The sequence below is a fragment of the Halichoerus grypus genome, chromosome 5 (genome assembly GCF_964656455.1).
Source record: "Halichoerus grypus chromosome 5, mHalGry1.hap1.1, whole genome shotgun sequence".
Taxonomy (NCBI): Eukaryota; Metazoa; Chordata; class Mammalia; order Carnivora; family Phocidae; genus Halichoerus; species Halichoerus grypus.
In genome coordinates this window covers 92,778,133-92,797,421 of record NC_135716.1, presented here as the reverse complement: position 1 = coordinate 92,797,421, position 19,289 = coordinate 92,778,133, and the positions used below count along the sequence as shown (strand labels likewise).

At 39.3% G+C, this 19,289-nt stretch overlaps 1 protein-coding gene and 1 pseudogene across 2 annotated transcripts; one reads left to right on the top strand and one right to left on the bottom strand.

The window, feature by feature from the left end:
* Window positions 1-3,137: 3,137 nt before the first annotated feature.
* Window positions 3,138-13,187, bottom strand: SIKE1 (suppressor of IKBKE 1). Of its 2 annotated transcripts, none has more exons than XM_036088482.2 (5): window positions 12,928-13,187; window positions 12,599-12,704; window positions 11,592-11,734; window positions 10,311-10,424; window positions 3,138-7,557 (listed from the first exon to the last, which is right to left on the bottom strand). In XM_036088482.2, the coding sequence occupies exons 1-5, from the start codon at window positions 13,096-13,098 to the stop codon at window positions 7,456-7,458; spliced, it is 636 nt and encodes a 211-aa protein (XP_035944375.1). In that variant the 5' UTR covers window positions 13,099-13,187; the 3' UTR covers window positions 3,138-7,455. The 2 variants fall into 2 exon arrangements, with proteins under 2 accessions (XP_035944375.1, XP_035944376.1); XM_036088483.2 differs by having other exon boundaries at window positions 12,940-13,185.
* A 1,559-nt stretch (window positions 13,188-14,746) lies between these two features.
* Window positions 14,747-17,787, top strand: LOC118533302 (microtubule-associated protein 1 light chain 3 beta pseudogene; annotated as a pseudogene).
* The last annotated feature ends 1,502 nt before the right edge of the window (window positions 17,788-19,289 follow it).

Sequence of the window (19,289 nt, the reverse complement as noted above, 5' to 3'; positions counted from 1 at the left end):
ATTTTATTTTATTTATTTGTCAGAGAGAGAGAGAGCACATGCACACAAGCAGGGGGAGCAGCAGACAGAGGGAGAAGCAGGCTCCCTGCAGAGCAGGGAGCCCAATGCAGGGCTTCCATCCCAGGACCCTGGGATCATGACCTGAGCCAAAGGCAGACGCTTAACCAACTGAGCCACCCAGGTGTCCCTGTTGAGATAATTTTAGACTTACAAAAGAATTAGAAAAATTGTATAGAAAGTTCTCATAAACTCTTCACCCAGTTTCCCATTATGTTAAGTTTACCTAACCATAGAACAATTTTCAAAACAAGGAAATTAACCTTGACACAACATTAACTAAACTACAAAATTAATTCAGGTTTTGTCAGTTTTTTCCCTAATATCCATTTTCTTTTCCAGAATCAAATCCAGGATCCTACCCTGCATTTAGTTGTTATGTCTCCTTACTCTCCTCCGTTCTATGATAGTTCCTTATCTTTCATGACCTGAACACTTTGGAACAACATTGGTCAGTTATTTTGTAAACATCCCTCTGCTTGTTTTTATCTGATCTTTCCCTTGAAACATTATTTAGATTATGTACCCTTCTCACTGCATCATACCAAGGGTCATAAGATGTTGAAATGTATTATTAGTGATGTTTGCCTTAATCAGTTGGTTAAAGTGGAGTCTGCCAGGATTATTCATAAGTAAAGTTGTTATTTTTCCTTTATAATTACTAAATGTTTGGGGTGGGGGGGAGAAACTTTGGGACTATACTTAATTGAATTGTCCTCTCAAAATTCATGTCTACTCAGAAGCTCAGAATGTGGCCTTTTTGGGAATAGGGTCTTTGCAGATGTAATCAAATTAAGATGAAATCATACTGAATTACAGTAAACACTAATCCAATGACTGGTTTTCTTAGAAGAGGGGAATTTGGACACAGACACAGACATATCGGGAGAACATTATAAGACGAGGCAGAAATTGCAGTACTATATCTAGAAGCCAAGGAATACAAGAATTGGTAGAAGCTAGAAAAGAGGGAACACATTCTCCCTTTGAGCCTCCAGAAAGAACCAATCTTGTCAACACCTTAATTTCACACTTCTAGCCATCAGAACTGTGAGAATAAATTTCTGTTGTTTTAAGCCATCCATTTGTAGTAATGTTATGGTAACTCTAGGAAACTAACAAGAGACTAGGCAAATACCTTTTTCTGCTTAAATGTATTAAAATGTACTTAAATGAACTAAAAATTAGTTCACTAATTTTAGCATACATTGATCTTGCTGAATCTCTTTTTGGCTCATATATGTGCAGGTTTTTCCTCACAGAATTATTCTTGGGCCACCAAGAATACCGGTAATGCAGGATGTCCTAGGAGTGCTTCATTGTTGTATCCAGGATTTTATTCCAAGCTGCTAAAAGCCATGTGGTCGGCAGAATTCTAAAATGGCTACTGAGAATCCCACCACCTAGTGTACATGCTGTGTATAATCCCCTGCTCTTGAGCATGGGCTGGACCTGTGGATATTACAGGATACCTCCTATCTCCTTTATGGCAAAGAGATTACTGCAGTTGTAATTAAGATCTCTGATCAGTTGGGTTAATCAAGAGGAAGATTCTTCTGGTTGGGCCTAACCTAAGCAGGTGAGCTTTTATTTTTTTATTTTTAAGATTTTATTTATTTATTCTTAGAGGAGAGAGAGGGTGTGAGTGAGGGGAGGGTCAGAGCGGGAGGGAGAGAATCTCAAGCAGCCCCTGAGCTGAGTGTGGAGCCCGACACAAGGCTCAATCTCAGGACCCTGAGATCATGACCTGAGCCAAAACTGAGTCAGTTGCTTAACTGACTGAGCCGCCTAGGCACCCCTCAGGTGAGCTTTTATGAGGGGAGTCTAGAGGTGGGAGACAAGGGAGGTCAGAGAGATGATCTCCTGTTGGCCTTGAAGTCCTAGGAGTTTTACCCCTGCACAGAAATGAATTTTGCCAACAACCATGTGAACTTGGGAGAGGGCCCAGAGCCTCAGATGAGATGCTAGTCTATGTTGACACCTTGATTTCAGCCTTGTGAGATCATTAGATGGGACCCTAGTTAAACCCTGCATGGACTTCTGACCTACAGAATTGTAAGAGAATAAATGGGCATTGCTTTAAGGTGCTAAATTTGCAGTAATCTGTTATATAGCAATAGAGAATGAATACAGCCATACTCCAGGTTCTTATGCTGGCACTCTCTTGATCTTACAAGAAGGTTCACATGAATGGAAAGTTCACAGACAACAGCTAAACCCCTATTCCCTTCTCAAATAGTGCTTAAAATAGTTTTTTTTTTTTTTAAAGATTATATTTATTTGCCAGAGATTGAGAGAGAGAGAGAGTACAAGCAGGGGGAGCAGCAGGCAGAGGGAAAGGGAGAAGCATGCTCCCTGCTGAGCGAGGAACCCGATGTGGGGCTCGATCCCAGGACTCTGGGATCATGATTGGAGTCGAAGGCAGATGCTTAATCAACTGAGCCACTCAGGTGCCCCTTAAAAGTTTCTTGACCAAAATACCAAGAGCTTACCTTTGGCCAGTCATGCCATCAGGAACATGGCCAATTTTGCTTTTGCTTAGAATCAACTACATTACAAACCCCTATATGTATAAGACCTATCCCAATTTCAGAGATGTTAAAATATGAAAAAAAAAATGAATCTTAGGATCGGTATTTTCAGGAGGCTAGATCAAATGTTGAGTGAATTGTAGTTCATTCAGAAGCTCTGAAGATTCTGCCTCCTCTTTAGGATTCTTTGTGAGTAACAAAAGAAAAAGCATGATCTGCTTTCCATTATATTAGCAGATAATAGTCCTTAATTCCCTCTGAAGGTTGCTGAGACAACTGCAAGTGAAATAGCTGAAAAATGTGCAATATGACTGCTTATTGTGAAATGTATCTAATCTAAATGAGGTAGATGGAGAATTAAAAATTAGTCAGATATTAGCAAGGATTTTAAAAATGCATAATTGTACTATTATATATGTATTTTAACAATTATATAGTCACACAATGAAATATTGTACATCAGTGGAAATAAATGACAGCTATGTACAACAAAAGGATCTCAGAAACATAATGTTGAGTGAAAAAAATCAGATCCCCATAGACTATGTGTAACATACAATACCATTTTTATAAAGCTCAAAAAGGAACAAAACTAAAAAATGTCACTTTAGGGATACATACATATTTTAGGTCTTTTTGCATGTGAGAGAACTATGAAAAAGAGGGAGTAGGGAGGTGGGGAGAGACAGGAGAGGAATTCAAATAGATAAATGCAAAGTATGGGTAATGTTCTAATTCTTAGGTGACAAAAGATTATGTTTGATAACCTATTTGCATGTTACACATCCTTTTATGTGTCAAATATTAAAATGTAAGTACAACACTATGTATAAAGTATTGGCAAAATTTATATTTGCATGGTTGTTTTCTTTTAAGTAGGCTCCTCGCTTATCGTGGAGCCCAACACGGGGCTTGAACTCACAACCCTGAAATCAAGACAGGAGCTGAGATCAAGAGTTGGGCACTTAGCTGACTGAGCCACCCAGGTGCTCCTGGCATGGTTGTGTTTAAAACTATGCTTATTTTATCAATCAGCATTCTTAATTATAGGCAATTCAGAATAACTTTAACAAAAAGTGATTTTATTAGAAGGCTAATAAGCAATCCTCAGGATCTCTAAGACAGCCAGAAAACCAGAATTAGAGGCTAGAGAGCCTCTAATCACTTCAGATAACTGCTTCAGTGAAGATCCCACTATGTGGCAGAGACACTGCAGCTTACACCACTGACTTTGCCGACACTGGATACTGAATGTCATTAAAGCCACTTCTGCTCCTCTGTGGAACTGCATATAGTAGCCAGTGTTATAGGCCTTTGCTCAAAGAATTCTGTACAGTTTCCTGCTTCTTTGCCTAACTTTAAAGTTTGAGGTGGATGCATCTTCCTTAGCTGCAAAAGAGGCCGGGAAAACATTTATCTGACACTTTCAAATTTCTTAGGAGGAAGGCTTTGCCTCATTAGATGAGGGATTCCCTAAACAGCATAGGAATAAGGATATTGGGCAGCCAGAAAAGAAATGACAGTTGTCTGCCATAGCCCATTCTCTTGGCTACCCAACACCAACACTGTCAGCTAATGCTTTCACTTGTTAAAAACTATTCAACGTAAAAGGACTTGTCAGACATCATTAATTGCTTTCTCAATACTCTTTCCTCCTTGCTAATAGAATACTGATGGAGGCAACTATGTACCCAGCCTTTGCAAATAGAAGTAACCATTTAAAGAGGTAGGCAAGTAAGACAGGGAAATCTGTCTGGAATTTCTGGGAAAGCTTTGCTTTTCATCATAAAAGAGTATACGCACAGTTGGCGTAGGCCGTTTCCCTTTTTTTCCTGCCTTCAATATGGCCAAGACATCTGATACAGCGCCAACCTTTTTGTAACCAAAAGAACATGAAGGATGAAAAGCCACACACTAAGGAGGCAGATTTGAAAGACAGAACTGCACTTTTCCGTACACAGGTTAAGACCACTAATTAAACACTGTCCATGTCAGTTGTATGCATACAAGCTCTCAGTTACATTATTCTAGAAAGAGATGACAAATATGTCTCATTAGTTATGACTCCATTTATTGAATTCATATTTTCTAGTATATGGGCTGTGGTTATTTCTTTTGCACTATTACTAAAAATAGATTTTGCTAATCAAGAACCACTTGAACTCCAACCAGTATTTGGAGTTTAAAGGCATCTTAACTTAGTGGTTAAGAATATGTTTAAGAGTCTCTCTGGGTTGGAATCTTTGTTCTAGTTTAGACATATAGCATAATCTCCTTGTGCCTGAGTATGTGTAAAATGAGGTACAGTTGAAATGGAGATTATATAACTAGAAAGCACCAAGCTTTCTCCTCCATATAGCCCCTCCTCTGTATCCTATACATCCTCATATTGGATGTATCACTGCACTGTAATTATATGTATATCTGTCTTCTCTACCAAATTTTTCTTCAAAAAGTGTCAAGGCCTTTCCCCCCCCTTTTTTCTATTCATAATCCTGAATGAAGTGTCTGGTACATAGATTAGACATTCTCAAACTAGTATCCTTAGAAGTTATCTGGGACAATTATTAAAATACAAATTCCTAGATCCCATTCCCTAATTTCTATTTCAGTTGTCAGCAAACCATTTTGGGGAACACTGAAATAGACCTTCAATGTTTGAATCAAATTATGCATAATGTATTACTATAAGTCAAGGTAAAAGGTAAGGTATTATTAAGGTAAAAGTGGATAATCTTTAAGCATTTTTCAAGGTACTTCCAAACTCAGTTTTAATTTTATAATATGATTTGTAATTGTATAATTTTGATTTTTAATCATGAGGAAATCTCAAACCATTTTAGAAACAGCTATTTGTAGAGTTATACTGCTGACCACCTTATGCTAATTACAAAATACTTATGAAAAGCCCTACTTGACAGGTTGCTATATATGTGAAAAATAAACCTTTGTATTTCCTAATAAGTAGATTCATTACTGAGTAAAATTAACTATTACTCTTAAAATGTTTTTATTAGAAATGATGTATTTGTATTAACACCAGCCAGAATTTACATTTTGTAGGGCACTGAGAGCTCTTTCACTCAAACTTCAAGCTTTTGATTTGCCAGGGGGAAAAGTTAACATAAATTTATCCTGATATCTGAGATGTGAACAACTTTATAAACAACTTTAAAGGAACATAAGGTAGATAAAGAGACACCATGTTATACTTTAATGGGCCATTTGATGACTTTATCATTTTTACTGAAAACTGGCCATGGCAGCTGACATATCATGTAGGGGTACCTGCTTCCTGAGTGGAACCGTGGGACACAGAGTGGCACTTAGGGCATATACCTCAAGCCAAATGGCTGGACTTAAGTTTTACTTACTGTTGGGAAACAAGATAAAAATGCCTACAGTGGGGGTGGAAGTATTTTTCAAATTCTATGCAGGACTTCGAATAGAAATTTGAGTTTCTTAAATGACATATACCTAATCATTAAAGACCACCACTATAGGCCAAGTCCTTTCAGTATTAGTGGGATCAGATGCTTTCAGGATATCTTAGTGAGGTTTTATTGTTTTAACTGGAGTTACTTCTTTATGGCAGTACAAAAGAAATTTTACATTACACAAAAGCACTAACAACAAACTCTTTTTAATACTGTGTCTCTCCTGTGCAGTATGGTGCTTAGTGCTACTGGAAAATATGGACAGGTTTAGGATTCATTATTTCAATTATTTTTGGGCAAACCTAAATTGATAGTATAACATGAACTAATTTGTAAATCTGGCATGTGACTAAACTGAGATAGGCAAGTGAATTGATGAGTGAGCTAGTTTACCGCTCAGCATTTGAATCTCAACACTGCTTTGTTGTCTACACAGCACAACGAATGTGATAACTCTCATTAGGTGATAAAACTTTGCTTCCTCATGAAAAATGGATCTAAAAAGAAAGCCAACTATCAGTACTGGTAATGAAAGACATCCAAGTAAGTGATGGTTCTTAACTATAAAATAGAAGTTATATATAAATTAAACAGAATGTAGTACCTAAAAACTATGATGTGAATAAACCCATTATATGCTCTTCAACTGAGTAAACCACCCAAGTTGAAGTTTTCCAAGGAGGACAATATTGAAAAATTGACTACTAATATCTAATAGAGTAACAGCTACTTTCAGCATTTGAACTAAGAGTACATGTGTATGTGTACACAAATAGGACAAATTTCTCAGGATTCTTTGAACAATATGACGACTCTACTTTTACTTATTTTCAAGTATGTTTCTTGGGGACTAGCAGTAGGTTCTCTCAAATTAAGAATAAAGACACCAGGTCATAAAGTGCCAACTCTTAGCACCAGAGAGACTTAAAACTTCAAAGGAGGTGAATGTACAAATCAGAGAATCTGCCAATCTAGTTGTGTGGAATTGTATTACTTTTCTCAAATGGAAAAAAAAATCTAGGTTTATGCCAAATAGATTTAAAAAGCTAATCTCTTAAAAATTTTTTAGAATTGTAATTTATAATCCTATATAAAATAAAATTGCTGGCTTATAATAAAAGGATCTAAGTTTGAGAGATGTGAAGAAACAAAAAGGAACCGATAACGGTTTATATAAATTGAGGTCCCAGAACTGAAAATTAGAAGTAGTCTCTTAGAGAAAGGAATGGTGAAACTCAGTGTGTATTTTCACGAACATACCCAAAAACCGTTTTGTGGACAGCCAGTTTGACTGCGAATTCTAAACTGCCACCCGATACCTTTAATCAACACTAAATCAAGTCTGAGGCAAGACACTAAATGGACAATACTCGAAAGATAATAACTTCCTTCCTTGATAAACAATCTCCAGCTGTCATTCAGAAGTTGAGTTATTTGATGGCTTGGGAAGCAGTGGCCATTGAGTTTTCCTTCCTGACCTGAAGAGACTCACTGCTGATGGACAATAATTCTCGAAGTTCCTTATTTTCAAGCTGGAAAAAAAAAAAAAGGTTTGTTTATTTCATGTATTTTGACTGTTAAACTGCATCAGAATACATTGTTTTGGCCCAGGAACAGAAAGCGTATTATTTTAATTTTAAACATTTTATGGAAACAAAATAACTGAGAATTTCCTAAAACACGAATTATTAATCATTTAACATACATTTCCTGAGTAATTTCTACATGCCCTGTTTTAGGACAAAAAAGAAAAAAAGCCTCCCTCCACCTGAGGAATTCACTGCTTGTCATACTTTTTGTGGTTCCCACAAGTTGTACTACTGTTTCTTCTAACTTTTACATTCCTAATAATATTTTGACTCTGCTCAGTCTTCTCTCCTGGATGTTCTGGAGAAAGGAAAAGGGGAAGAAACTACTCACTGGGGAAGTCAGGTACCACTGGGTGTCTTACATATATCATCTCAAAACAACCTGTAGGGCAAATACCATTGCCCACATCCATGTTCTCTTTAAGATAAGGACACTGGAGCTCACAGAAGTCCAAAAACTTGTCCAAACTCAGAGAACTTGGATGTGGTATTGCTGGGGTTTCAATCTGATGCTTGTGTTCTTTCCACTTAAAATATAAATAAAATTTGTCCCATATTTCCTTAGGGCTCTTTCCATATCTAAGTAAATCAGGGATAGTGTAGATAAGGTCATTCTATCATTTTAACTAACTCCTAATTCCTACTTGGGACCCTGTCACTCCCTTTGATTTCCAGGTAGGGCAGCTTGCACTCTTCATCCTTATTCTCTCTGCAGGAAATTCTGGTAAACCATAGCATCCTCAGGCTTCACCAAGAGTCTGGGCCCATGGTCATTAAATCGTCTACCACATAAAGTGCTTCCCTTAATACTGTGCATCTCTCCTAGCATGTATAAACCATTTCATATCATATAAGTAGTAGTCTTATTCCTTTCACTAGACTCTGAGCAGGGATATCCTATCTTTTTCTTTCTGTTATTTCTCAAAGGGCCCACCATGATTGCATCTGGTAATAAGCAACATTCAAACCATCTATTGTAATGTGTTTTCTTAATAATTTTCTAGGCATACTAATACCCCTATGCCTTTTTTTTTTTGTAAATTACTGCTATTACAATTAAAATATTACATGAAAATAACTTTTAAAGAATCAAGACTAGGGGCGCCTGGGTGGCTCAGTCGTTAAGCGTCTGCCTTCAGCTCAGGTCATGATCTCAGGGTCCTGGGATCGAGCCCCACATCGGGCTCCCTGCTCCACTGGAGGCCTGCTTCTCCCTCTCCCACTCCCCCTGCTTGTGTTCCCTCTCTTGCTGTGTCTCTCTCTGTCAAATAAATAAATAAAATCTTTAAAAAAAAATAAAAAAAAAATAAAGAATCAAGACTATAAGGTTTATAAAATAAACGGCAGACCCTTGGCTTTGTTCCCCAAAGGCAACCACTTTTATAAAATACTTTTTTTTTTTTAAGATTTTTTTAATTTATTCATTTGAGACACAGAGATACAAAGAGAGAGCATGAGCAGGGGGAGAGGCAGAGGGAGAGGGAGAAGCAGGTTCCCCACTGAGCGAGGAGCTGGATGTGGGGCTCGATCCTAGGACCCTGGGATCATGACCCGAGCCAAAGGCAGACGCTTAACCATCTGAGCCACCCAGGCGCCCCCACTTTTGATACTTTTATCTATTTCTTTCGGTACTTACTTCCATAATTAACAGAGGAATAATTAATAATCATTAATATGCCTGTTCTGCTATTTCTTGATCAATTTCAGACATTACCTATTTGACTTCCTTTTATGACAGGAGGGATTTTATTTACTTAAAATTTAAAAATTTTTTTTATTTTTTATTTTTATTTATTTATTTTTTAATTTATTTGACAGAGAGAGACACAGCCAGAGAGGGAACACAAGCTGGGGGAGTGGGAGAGGGAGAAGCAGGCCTCCCTCTGAGCAGGGAGCCTGATGTGGGGCTCGATCCCAGGACCCTGGGATCATGACCCGAGCTGAAGGCAGATGCTCAATGACTGAGCCACCTGGGTGCTCCCCAGATTTTTTTATTTTTTAAAGATTTGATTTACTTGTCAGAAAGCGAGGAGGAGAGAGAGAGAGAGAGAGAGCACACAGCAGGGGGAGCGGCAGGCAGAGGGTTAGGGAGAAGCAGGTTCCCCATGGAGCAGGGAGCCGATGCGGGGCTCTTATCCCAGGACCCCGGGATCATGACCTGAGCCAAAGGCAGATGCTTAACCAACTGAGCCACTCAGGCGTCCCCAGAGGAGGGATTTTAGCTCACATGTAATTTGTCTCTTCCACTCTCTCTACCCTCTTGATAGGATAATATCTCAATTTCTAGCCAATACATAGTTGGCATTTTCATTGTTTGCTGCTGATTATATTTACTTTCCTGAAAAGGGTATGGAGAAGGAGTTGTTTTCTTTTAAGATTTATTTTATTTTTTTAGAGAGAGAGAGAACAGGAAGAGGGGCAGAGGAAGAGGGAGAGGATCTCAAGCAGACAGAAGCTGAGGGTGGAGCCCAACACGGGGCTCGATCTCACATCCCTGGGATCATGACCTGAGCTGAAATCAAGAGTCAGATGCTCAACCGACTGAGACACCCAGACGCCCCTGGAGGAGGAGTTTTAATTTTAAATCATGAACACATAGAAAACATCAATACACTGCCTAGGATAGTGATGGCATACCTTCCAGACTCTGAGAAAACTCCCTGAACATTGTGAGCTTACAATAGCAACAACCTTACCTCTAATTGGGCTAGTTTTTCCTGAATTTTACAAAACTGGTCATCATCCACCTGAACTGCTTTCCTCATCACTTCTCCCATTTCACAGATTCTGTCAATCTGACTCTCAATTTCCTGTGAAGATATTAAGAAAAAAAGGTGAAAAAGTTATCTTTTCTGCAGATATGAAGTTCATGAGAACTTGTGCATTATGATGTTAGAAAGTTCATTTAATCTATGCTAAGAAGTTACACAGGAGTTTCACCATAATCTGAGTCCTTAGAGGCAAAGCCATAATAAAGTCATTTGTGGTATTCACAATTTGTTTTCAAGATTGATTCTAGTCTAACCACCCACTGAATACTTTTATTGGCAGGAAGCCTACCATATTCCAAGGTACCTTATTCTATCTTTGGATATATCTCTTCCAAAGTTTTTCACATGAGCTAAACCGTATTAAGGTTTAAGTTTTTTCCTCCAGATTACAGAAAATAGTTTATTTTTCTCTTCTGGACGAGAGCTATTTATTTATTTACTTTGAGAGCTAGTCACATATTTAAAATATTCCTGTTCCCTAAGACTTTTGTTAAGTCCGTAAAATGCTTTCAAAGGAATCTAAGATGAAACTTATCTTTCATAAATTTCATGGAACAGATAGTGTGGTGCCAATCTATCAATCCAGGTTTAAATGATATAGTACATATGAATGTACAATGACACCTGTGAAGCACTCTACAAACTTAAGCACAATTACTGGTTCTCCCAAATTAAAACCTAAGCAACCAAAGTGTAGAAACTATGCCATGTATTTTTTAAAAACCATACTTCTCTCCAACGACATAGTATGATGTTATGTAGTTCAGTTTAACAGTCAGTAAGCCTGACTGCCTGCTATGTGCCAGGTGCTGTGTTAGGGATAAGAGAAGAATCCATGCGCCTTACAATCAAGGAGCTTATATTTTAGTGAAAGTACAGTAATAACCAAGTATTTACTGAGCACCTTCGGCACTACCTTGCCTTATGTTTGTATGAGCATCCATTCATCTTGAAAAGAGATCTTGGGGCAGGCGGGAGTGAGGAACCTTAGTCCCACTGAAAGAAAAAAGCTCCTAAGTAGCCCCTTACTCCCTTCTATTCATATTCTTGCAAAGCTACAGCAAAATCCACAGCGAATGTGATAAACATGAAAGGAAAACAAGCTTACTTCAAAAACAAGCAATCAATTTTAAACAATTCAAGATTTTAATCCCGTTCAAGATTTTAATCCTGTTCATTCAGAATTTATTCATCAAAGTTTCTTACTGCAGAGTGAGACTGGTGAGCTTTCAGGACTGGCTCAGCATCCACGGCCTTTTTAGCAACCATTAATTGTAACATCTGCTTCCGGTACTTGCTCATGATGAGTTCCAAAGCATCCTGGTGTTCCTCCAAGGAAACCCATAGCTCTATCAAAAAAATAAAATCACTTGGCAGTGACGTCTGAGAGATAGCTCCCAAAGCCAAAACTCTTTTAACAGTTGTAATTTTATGACACTCCATGAGATATTGTGAATGCAAAGTTATGATCAGTGTTTAAGTCTATAAAACTCAACAGTTAAGATCTACGAGAAAAATAACTTTCTAGGCAGAGGCAGCATAGTCTGGTAGAAACAACATGGGATGTAGAATCAGAAGACATGGATTTCTTCAGTGAGTTACTAGCTTACTACTACTCTTACGCAAATCATTACTCTCTCTGAGCCTATTTCTTAAGTGCATTGTAATATTAAGTACCTAGGGCTTATCTACATCAAAATGAAGATATGAGAATACAATGGGATGATATATGTGAAAGCTGTCAACTGATATACAAATAACTTCATACTGCTATCATTAATAATGTACTCATGAAGCCTAAGAATATATACCCTGAGGCTAAAATTCAGTTCTTCCACCTTGCACAAGAACATTTAAAAAACCTCTTCAATCTTAACGTGTTTATTTCAATTAATGTTTAAACATAAAAAATTCAAGCCCTTGAGTATATTAACACTCTTGTGCAAATATCCATATGCGGATACATAAATAAGCTATGCAATAATTCAACTCTACTAAGCACTCCTTTGATAAGCTGCCTACAGATACAAAATCAGATGACCTTAAAAAGGGTAATGTAACAAACTTTATTGTTACTGGGCCATCACAGAATAACTCTTGTAAAAGTAGTAATCTGGAGATACATACAGGATGTGAATAGTTAGTTTGGCAAGAACTTTTGAAATATTACTGGATATGAGAAAATCATAACTACACCAAAAGGCCTGACTAACCTCTGTTTTCCTGCTGCAAGTCTCTAATCTGTGTATTCTCTTGGGACAGCAGAATGTGAGGTTTGAATTTGGACATGTCCTTTATATCGGATGCATCTTCTTGATACTGGACAAACAGAGACAGACTAAGCGCGCCGTTAACAGGAGAACAGCCGCGGATGCAACCGAAGGAGGAGGAATCGGGGCTCCAGGGCAGCATTCTCGACCCCGACCCCGCAGAACGGTCTCTCCGCCACCCTCTGAGACTCGGCATAAACTTAAAGCCGAGTTCCCACCTTCCTTCGCCCTCCACCCCTGGGTGCACAGATCCTGTGGGCACGGCCCCCTACCCTCTGCCCGACCTGGTCCGGAAGCGCCGTCCCCGCCTCCCGCATAGCGGCCACTCGCCGGTGCAGCGCGGCGGACTGATCCACTAGCGACTCTGCGGCCGCGTCGTGCTCCCGCAGCCGTTCCAGCAGCGTCTTGGCATCTGTCAGGATCTTCTCGATGGTGCAGCTCATAGTGGCCCAGGACCACAGCCCCTGCCCTGCTCACCTACCCGAATCTTCCCTGAACCTGGCTCAGCGTTACAAACGTCACTTCCGGTACGTTTAAAAGGCCCCTCGGCAGCCGCCATATGCGCTTGCGCAGTGGCGGCCCAGTCTGCGGGTGACCTCCTTGAGCTAGCGGCCGCTGGGCAGCCTCGCCCTGCGCGGAGCCACAGGCCTGGCCCTTCCCCGCCCTTGGTTTCTGGCTCCCAGGACCTGGCGGTCCAGCAGGTTTGCGGCTGGGCGGACCGAGTTTCTTGGTCCCTACGCGTTTTGATTGATGTGGGTTGTTATTAAGTAATCGGTTTTTTAATTTTTTTGGTGCTCAGTCTCTTTTTTAATTTTTCTAAATTTTTTTTTATTTATTTGAGAGAGAGAGAGAGGGAGCATGAGCAGGGGGAGCAGCAGAGGGAGAGGGAGAAGCAAGCCCTCTGCTGAGCAGGAAGCCCGATGTGGGGCTCGATCCCAGGACCCTGAGATCATGACCTGAGCCGAAGGCAGACGCTTAACCCACTGAGCCACACAGGGGCCCCGGTGCATAGTCTCTTTTTTAAAATTAACTTTAAAAATTGTGGTAAAATACAATAAAATGTACCATCTTAACCATATTAAAATGTACACCCCAGTAGTATTAAGTGCTTTCCCTTTGTTGTGCAACCAATCACCACATCCATCTCCAGAACTCTTTTCATCTTGCAAAATGGAAACTCTGTACCCATTAAATATTAACTCCTTATTCCACTGCAGTCCTCCCAGGCACTGGCAACGGCTATTGATTGTACTTTCTGTCTTTATGAATTTAACTACTTTAGGTACCTTATGTACAGTGAGTGGAATCATTGCAAATTGTACTTGTTTTGTGACTAGATTATTTCACATAACATGTCCTCAAGTTTTATTCATGCACATCAGAATTTCCTTACTGTTTAAGGCTGAATTATATTTTATCTTATGTATATGCCATATTTTATTTATTCATTCATCCATTGAGGGACACTTGGGTTGCTTCCACCTTTTGGCTATTGTGAATAATGCTGCTATGAATAAGGGTGTTGTTTATCTGTTTGAGTCCCAGCTTTCAATTCTTTTAGCTCTGTACCCAGAAGTGGAATTGCTGGGTCATAGAGTAATTCTACTTTAGATTTTTTGAGGAAAGATCACACTGTTTTCCACAGTGGCTGCACAATTTTCCGTTTTTAGCAACAGTGCATAAGGGTCCCAGTTTCTCCACATCCTTGCCCACACTTGGTGTTTCCCGTTTTTGTTGTTATTGCTGTTATTGACAGCCATCTTAATGGGTGTGAGATGCAGTAACTATTATTTTCTGCTTGCCTATTTTTTCTTTTTTAATTAAATTAATAAATTAAAAATAAATTAACCAGGATGGCAATGACTTTTGTACTTTTTGTTATATTGGTTTATAAGAGTTTACTTTGTCAAGCTTGTATGTCAAACTTTGTTCTTTTTCATTCATTACCTTAATAAATATTTTTGGAGAGTCTGCTTTGTTTCAGGCACTGTTTAGTGTCTAGAATACAGCAGAGAATGACACAGGGTCTCTGCCCTTAGGGATTAGTCTAATGGGAGAAAGAATTCATAGTCTTATAAATAATTGAAGGTAATGACAGGATTAAGAGCCTGGTAAAAGGGGCAAGAGCCTCAGAGCGGTAGTGAGAGGTTAGAGAAACAGCAGGGAAAGCACAATGCTTTTTACTTTTGTATTCCCAATAGCTGGCACAATGGAGACATTCAATAATTGTTTGTCAAGAGGGAGATGGGGAACAAGTTCAACAAAAATAACAAATTAGGACTACTGACCAACAGGAAAAAGATTAACAGAGAGACACAGATATAAAGAGGTTCATTCATTCATTAAAACAAAACAAAACAAAACAAAACAAAACAAAACACCTCCCTAAGTGATCTCTTTCCCTTATTTGTCTTTGACTTCCATTCAGGGATGATGGTTCTCAAATCCATCTCTGTAGACCCCATCTCTTTCATGAGCCTAGAATATATATTTTTGGTTGCTTATAGGGCATTTCCAGAGGGACAACGAGGTCAAAACCTGATCCCATTATTTTTTTTTAAACCTGCTCCTCCCTGTTTCAGTAAAGAGCACATTCATAGCCATTTGCCCAAAACAGAATCCTGAGAGTTGTCCTTTATTCTTCCTAGTTATTCTTCACACCTAATTAGTTATCAAAGCAATATATGTCCTTTATATCTTTAGGACATATTTCCTTCTTTGTATTCTCACGGCTACTGGGTAGGTTAGGCCATCATCCTTTCTCATCCAGATGAAGCAACAGTCTCCCAACTGGTCTTCTCCCTACGTCAAGTCACCTTCTTCTTTTTTTTCTTTTTTTAAATTTTATTATGTTAGTCAGCATACAATACATCATTAGTTTTTGATGTAGTGATCCACGATCCATTGTTTTCATATAACACCCAGTGCTCCATGCAGTACGTGCCCTCCTTAATACCCATCACCGGGCTAACCAATCCCCCCTCCCCCCTCCCCTCTAAAACCCTGTTTGTTTCTCAGGTCCATAGTCTCTCATGGTTTATCTCTCCCTCCAATTCCCCCCGCCCATTTTTCCCTTCCTTCTCCTAATGTCCTCCATGTTATTCCTTAGGTTCCACAAATAAGTGAAACCATATGATAATTGACTTTCTCTGCTTGACTTATTTCACTTAACATAATCTCCTCCAGTCCCATCCATGTTGATGTAAAAGTTGGGTATTCATCTTTTCTGATGGCTGAGTAATATTCCATTGTATATATGGACCACATCTTCTTCTTTAATAGCTCTTCCTCAAGGACACCACAAGTCCTGCTGCCCTTTCAATGGTGGTAATTATTCTTCTATGCCCCACCCACATTAGGGCTGAGAACTAGACTGGTTATTCTAATTCCCCAATGACACTGCCAAGTAATTACTCATACCTGCTTGTGTAAAACCTCCACTTTAAGTTTGTATCATCCAGCTGAAGAATCTTCTATTCCTCCTTATTGCTATCAATTACTGACCTTCTACCTTGGGTATTCTGCTTTACTCCTAGATTTGAGGAACTGGCTTACAGTCTTTTTGATTACGTCATGCTTTGCATGAATTCATGTCTATGTGGGCAATTTAGCTAATGGTCTTCCTAGGCCTCCTCATTTCTAGAGACATTGAATTTGTTTTGGTCATCCCTTGATCATTTGGTCATACCCTTGATCATTCACCAAGAATTTTTTCTCGCAGTTTTAAGCTTTTGGGGCACCTGGGTGGCTCAGTCGTTAAGCGTCTGCCTTCGGCTTGGGTCGTGATCTCAGGGTCCTGGGATCAAGCCCCACATCGGGCTCCCTGCTCGGCGGGAAGCCTGCTTCCCCCTCTCCCATTCCCTCTGCTTGTGTTCCCTCTCTCACAGTGTCTCTCTCTGTCAAATAAATAAATAAAATCTTAAAAAAAAAGAAGTTTTAAGCTTTCATATCTAATTGACTACAACCTTTCTTTCAATCTATCTAGTTCTTGTAGCCTTTTCTCCTACTACTGTCTCTTTGACCTCATCTACCTCTTCTATTTTTGAATATGTCCATATTCTCTCTACCAATCAGATTATTTTTTTGTGGTCTGATTTTCTTTCCCTGAACAGACAGGGCTCTTATAATAGGCCATAGTCTCTCTCTTACACCTAATTTCTGTGCACTTTTTTAAAAGATTTTATTTATTTATTTATTTGTGAGAGAGAGAGAGGAGAAAGGGCACACACATGCAAGCAGGGGGTAGGGAGTAGCAGAGGGAGAGGGACAAGCAGACTCCGTGCTGAGCATGGAGCCCAAGGTGGGGGGAGGCTCGATCCCACTACCCAGAGATCATGACCTGAGCCTAAATCAAGTGTCAGACACTTAACCGACAGAGCCACCCAGGTGCCCCTGTACACTTTTTAAAAAGCCAAATGCAAGCAGGGAACTCCAACCCTTGACCAATCCTTTGATTCTAGTAGTGATTAAAAGGGGATACAGAAATAAGGGAGGGTTTTTGTTTCTGTTTTTGCTTTTATTTTTATGAACAAGTCTTGAGCATGTTTATAGCCTTCATATGGGAAGGGTCTAATAGGGGAAGAGTTACAAGAGAGTAGGGGGACATTTGAAGGAGGAAGAGCAAGGAGAAGAAGGGACGTAGTAGCTATGTAATAGATCTTTGCAGAAGTTGTTGTCACCACAGCCGGAGTCACCACTGCTGCCACACCACCTCAACCTACCATGCCAAGACCTTGGAGAAGACCTTCAAGTGGTGCTGTACCTTCGAACAAAGAATAAAAGATGCTGGAGTTACCCAAGAGCAGCATCCTACCAAAATCCCAGTGATAAGAGAACCATACAAGGGTGGGGGAGAAAAAAAAGGAACTATAGGGTGAGAAGCAGTTTCCTATCCTGGATAAAACTGAGTTCCTTGCATCTGATCACATCAACATGAGTGAACTCATCAAAATAATTACAAGCCTCCTACAGTTCAACGCCAATCAAGCCTTCTTCCTGGTAGTGAATGGACACAGCACGGTGAGCGTATCCATGCCAATTTCTGAAGTGTGCAAAAGTGAGAAGCGTGAAATGGTTTCCTGTATATGGTGTATGCCTGTCAGGAGACATTTGGAATGAAATTGTTGGTGTAAGATTAGAAAAATGTGTCTGTTCTATTTTTCTCCTTTGTCCTCCATAGGGTAAGTTTTGAGCTCTCATACCTATTTTTTCCTGTTGCTGCTAACTAATGGCTTTCTAAGACTTGGTCTTGAAAAACCACAGGCCCTCATAATTATGGTAAAAGAAATCTCAGTAAGATAAGGAAAAATGTTTAGTCTTCTAGAAAGTCAGAAAAGCAGATACTAGTTTGTATCATAAAACTCCTCGTAAATGTTAATTCTAATTAAGAGACACCCTGACTTCAGAGATTGTTGCTGTGGCCTGTGAAAATAACCTTTAACATCTAAAAAGTCTGTAATTCTGATTGGTTGTCTTACTTAATAATTTATTGCCCTGGTATTAATATTTAAACTGACATCCCTATTTCCTAAAAGGTTTAAATATGCTTTGTAGTAGGTTGAATTTTGTCTCCCCAAAAGATATGTCCAAGCCTTAACTCCCTGTACCTGTGAATGTGACCTTACTTGGAAACAGATCTTTGTATTTGTAATTAAGAAAAGAATCTCAGGATGAGATCATCCTAGATTAGAATGAATCCTAAATCCAAAGACAGTTGCCCTTAAAAGTAACAGAAAAGGGGGTGCCTGGCTGGATTAGTTGGTAGAGTGTGTCACTCTTGATCTTGGGGTTGTGGGCTCAAGCCCCACTTTGGGTGTAGAGATTACTTTAAAAATAAAATCTTTTTTAAAAAGGTGACACAAAAGAAGACACACAGAGTCACACAGGGGAGAATGTCATGTGATGCAAGCAGAAATTGGAGTGGTTTTTACAAGTGTTTACAAGCCAAGGTTTGCCTACAGCCACCAGAAACTAGGAGAGAGGCATAGAATGGATTCCCTCAAAGCCTCCAAAGGGTGTCAACCCTGCTGACACCTTGATTTCGGACTTCTGGCTTCCACAACTGTGAGAGAATAAATTTCTGTTGTTTTAAGCCACCCAGTGGTGATTTGTTATGATAGCCCTAGGAAACTGATACACACACATTGTTGTTGGTATTTTTCTTAATGAAATGAGAACCTCATGGGCATTGCCCTCTTATCCTTCATGCATGGAGATTAAAAACAAAGAAACAAAAGCTATGACTGGTATCTTTCTTAAGTAAACAGAAAGTCTATTCTCATTCAAATTAATGAGGGAGTCCAAGAAATAGGCATTTGGGGTATTATCAAAATGCTGGGGGAACAGCAAGATGGACGGTCCTAGTTATGAAACCCAAACTACCTCTTGTTGGATTAGACTCTGGATTCTGAAGCTGCTTGCCTGGCGGAGTGGGAGGACTGGGGAATGTAGCCCCAAAGTCCTATTAACAATGGTGGAGTCAGTGTGGGACCAAAGGGTGGGTAACTGTACTTTTATTTTAATGGAATTGGCTATTTGTTTTTTAAAACATTAATGTCATCATCTAATGTGCTCCAAATCTTTCACAAGTATGCTGATCAATTTTGATCAATATGTAAAACCATATGTGGTGGAG

Coding starts and splice junctions, on each gene's coding strand:
- SIKE1 (XM_036088482.2), bottom strand. CDS start 13,098: ATGAGCTGCACCATCGAGAAGATCCTGACAGATGCCAAGACGCTGCTG. Junction 12,705..12,927: donor CGGACCAGGTCGGGCAGAGG/GTAGGGGGCCGT, acceptor CTGTTTGTCCAG/TATCAAGAAGATGCATCCGA. Junction 11,735..12,598: donor CTTGCAGCAGGAAAACAGAG/GTTAGTCAGGCC, acceptor TTTTTTTGATAG/AGCTATGGGTTTCCTTGGAG.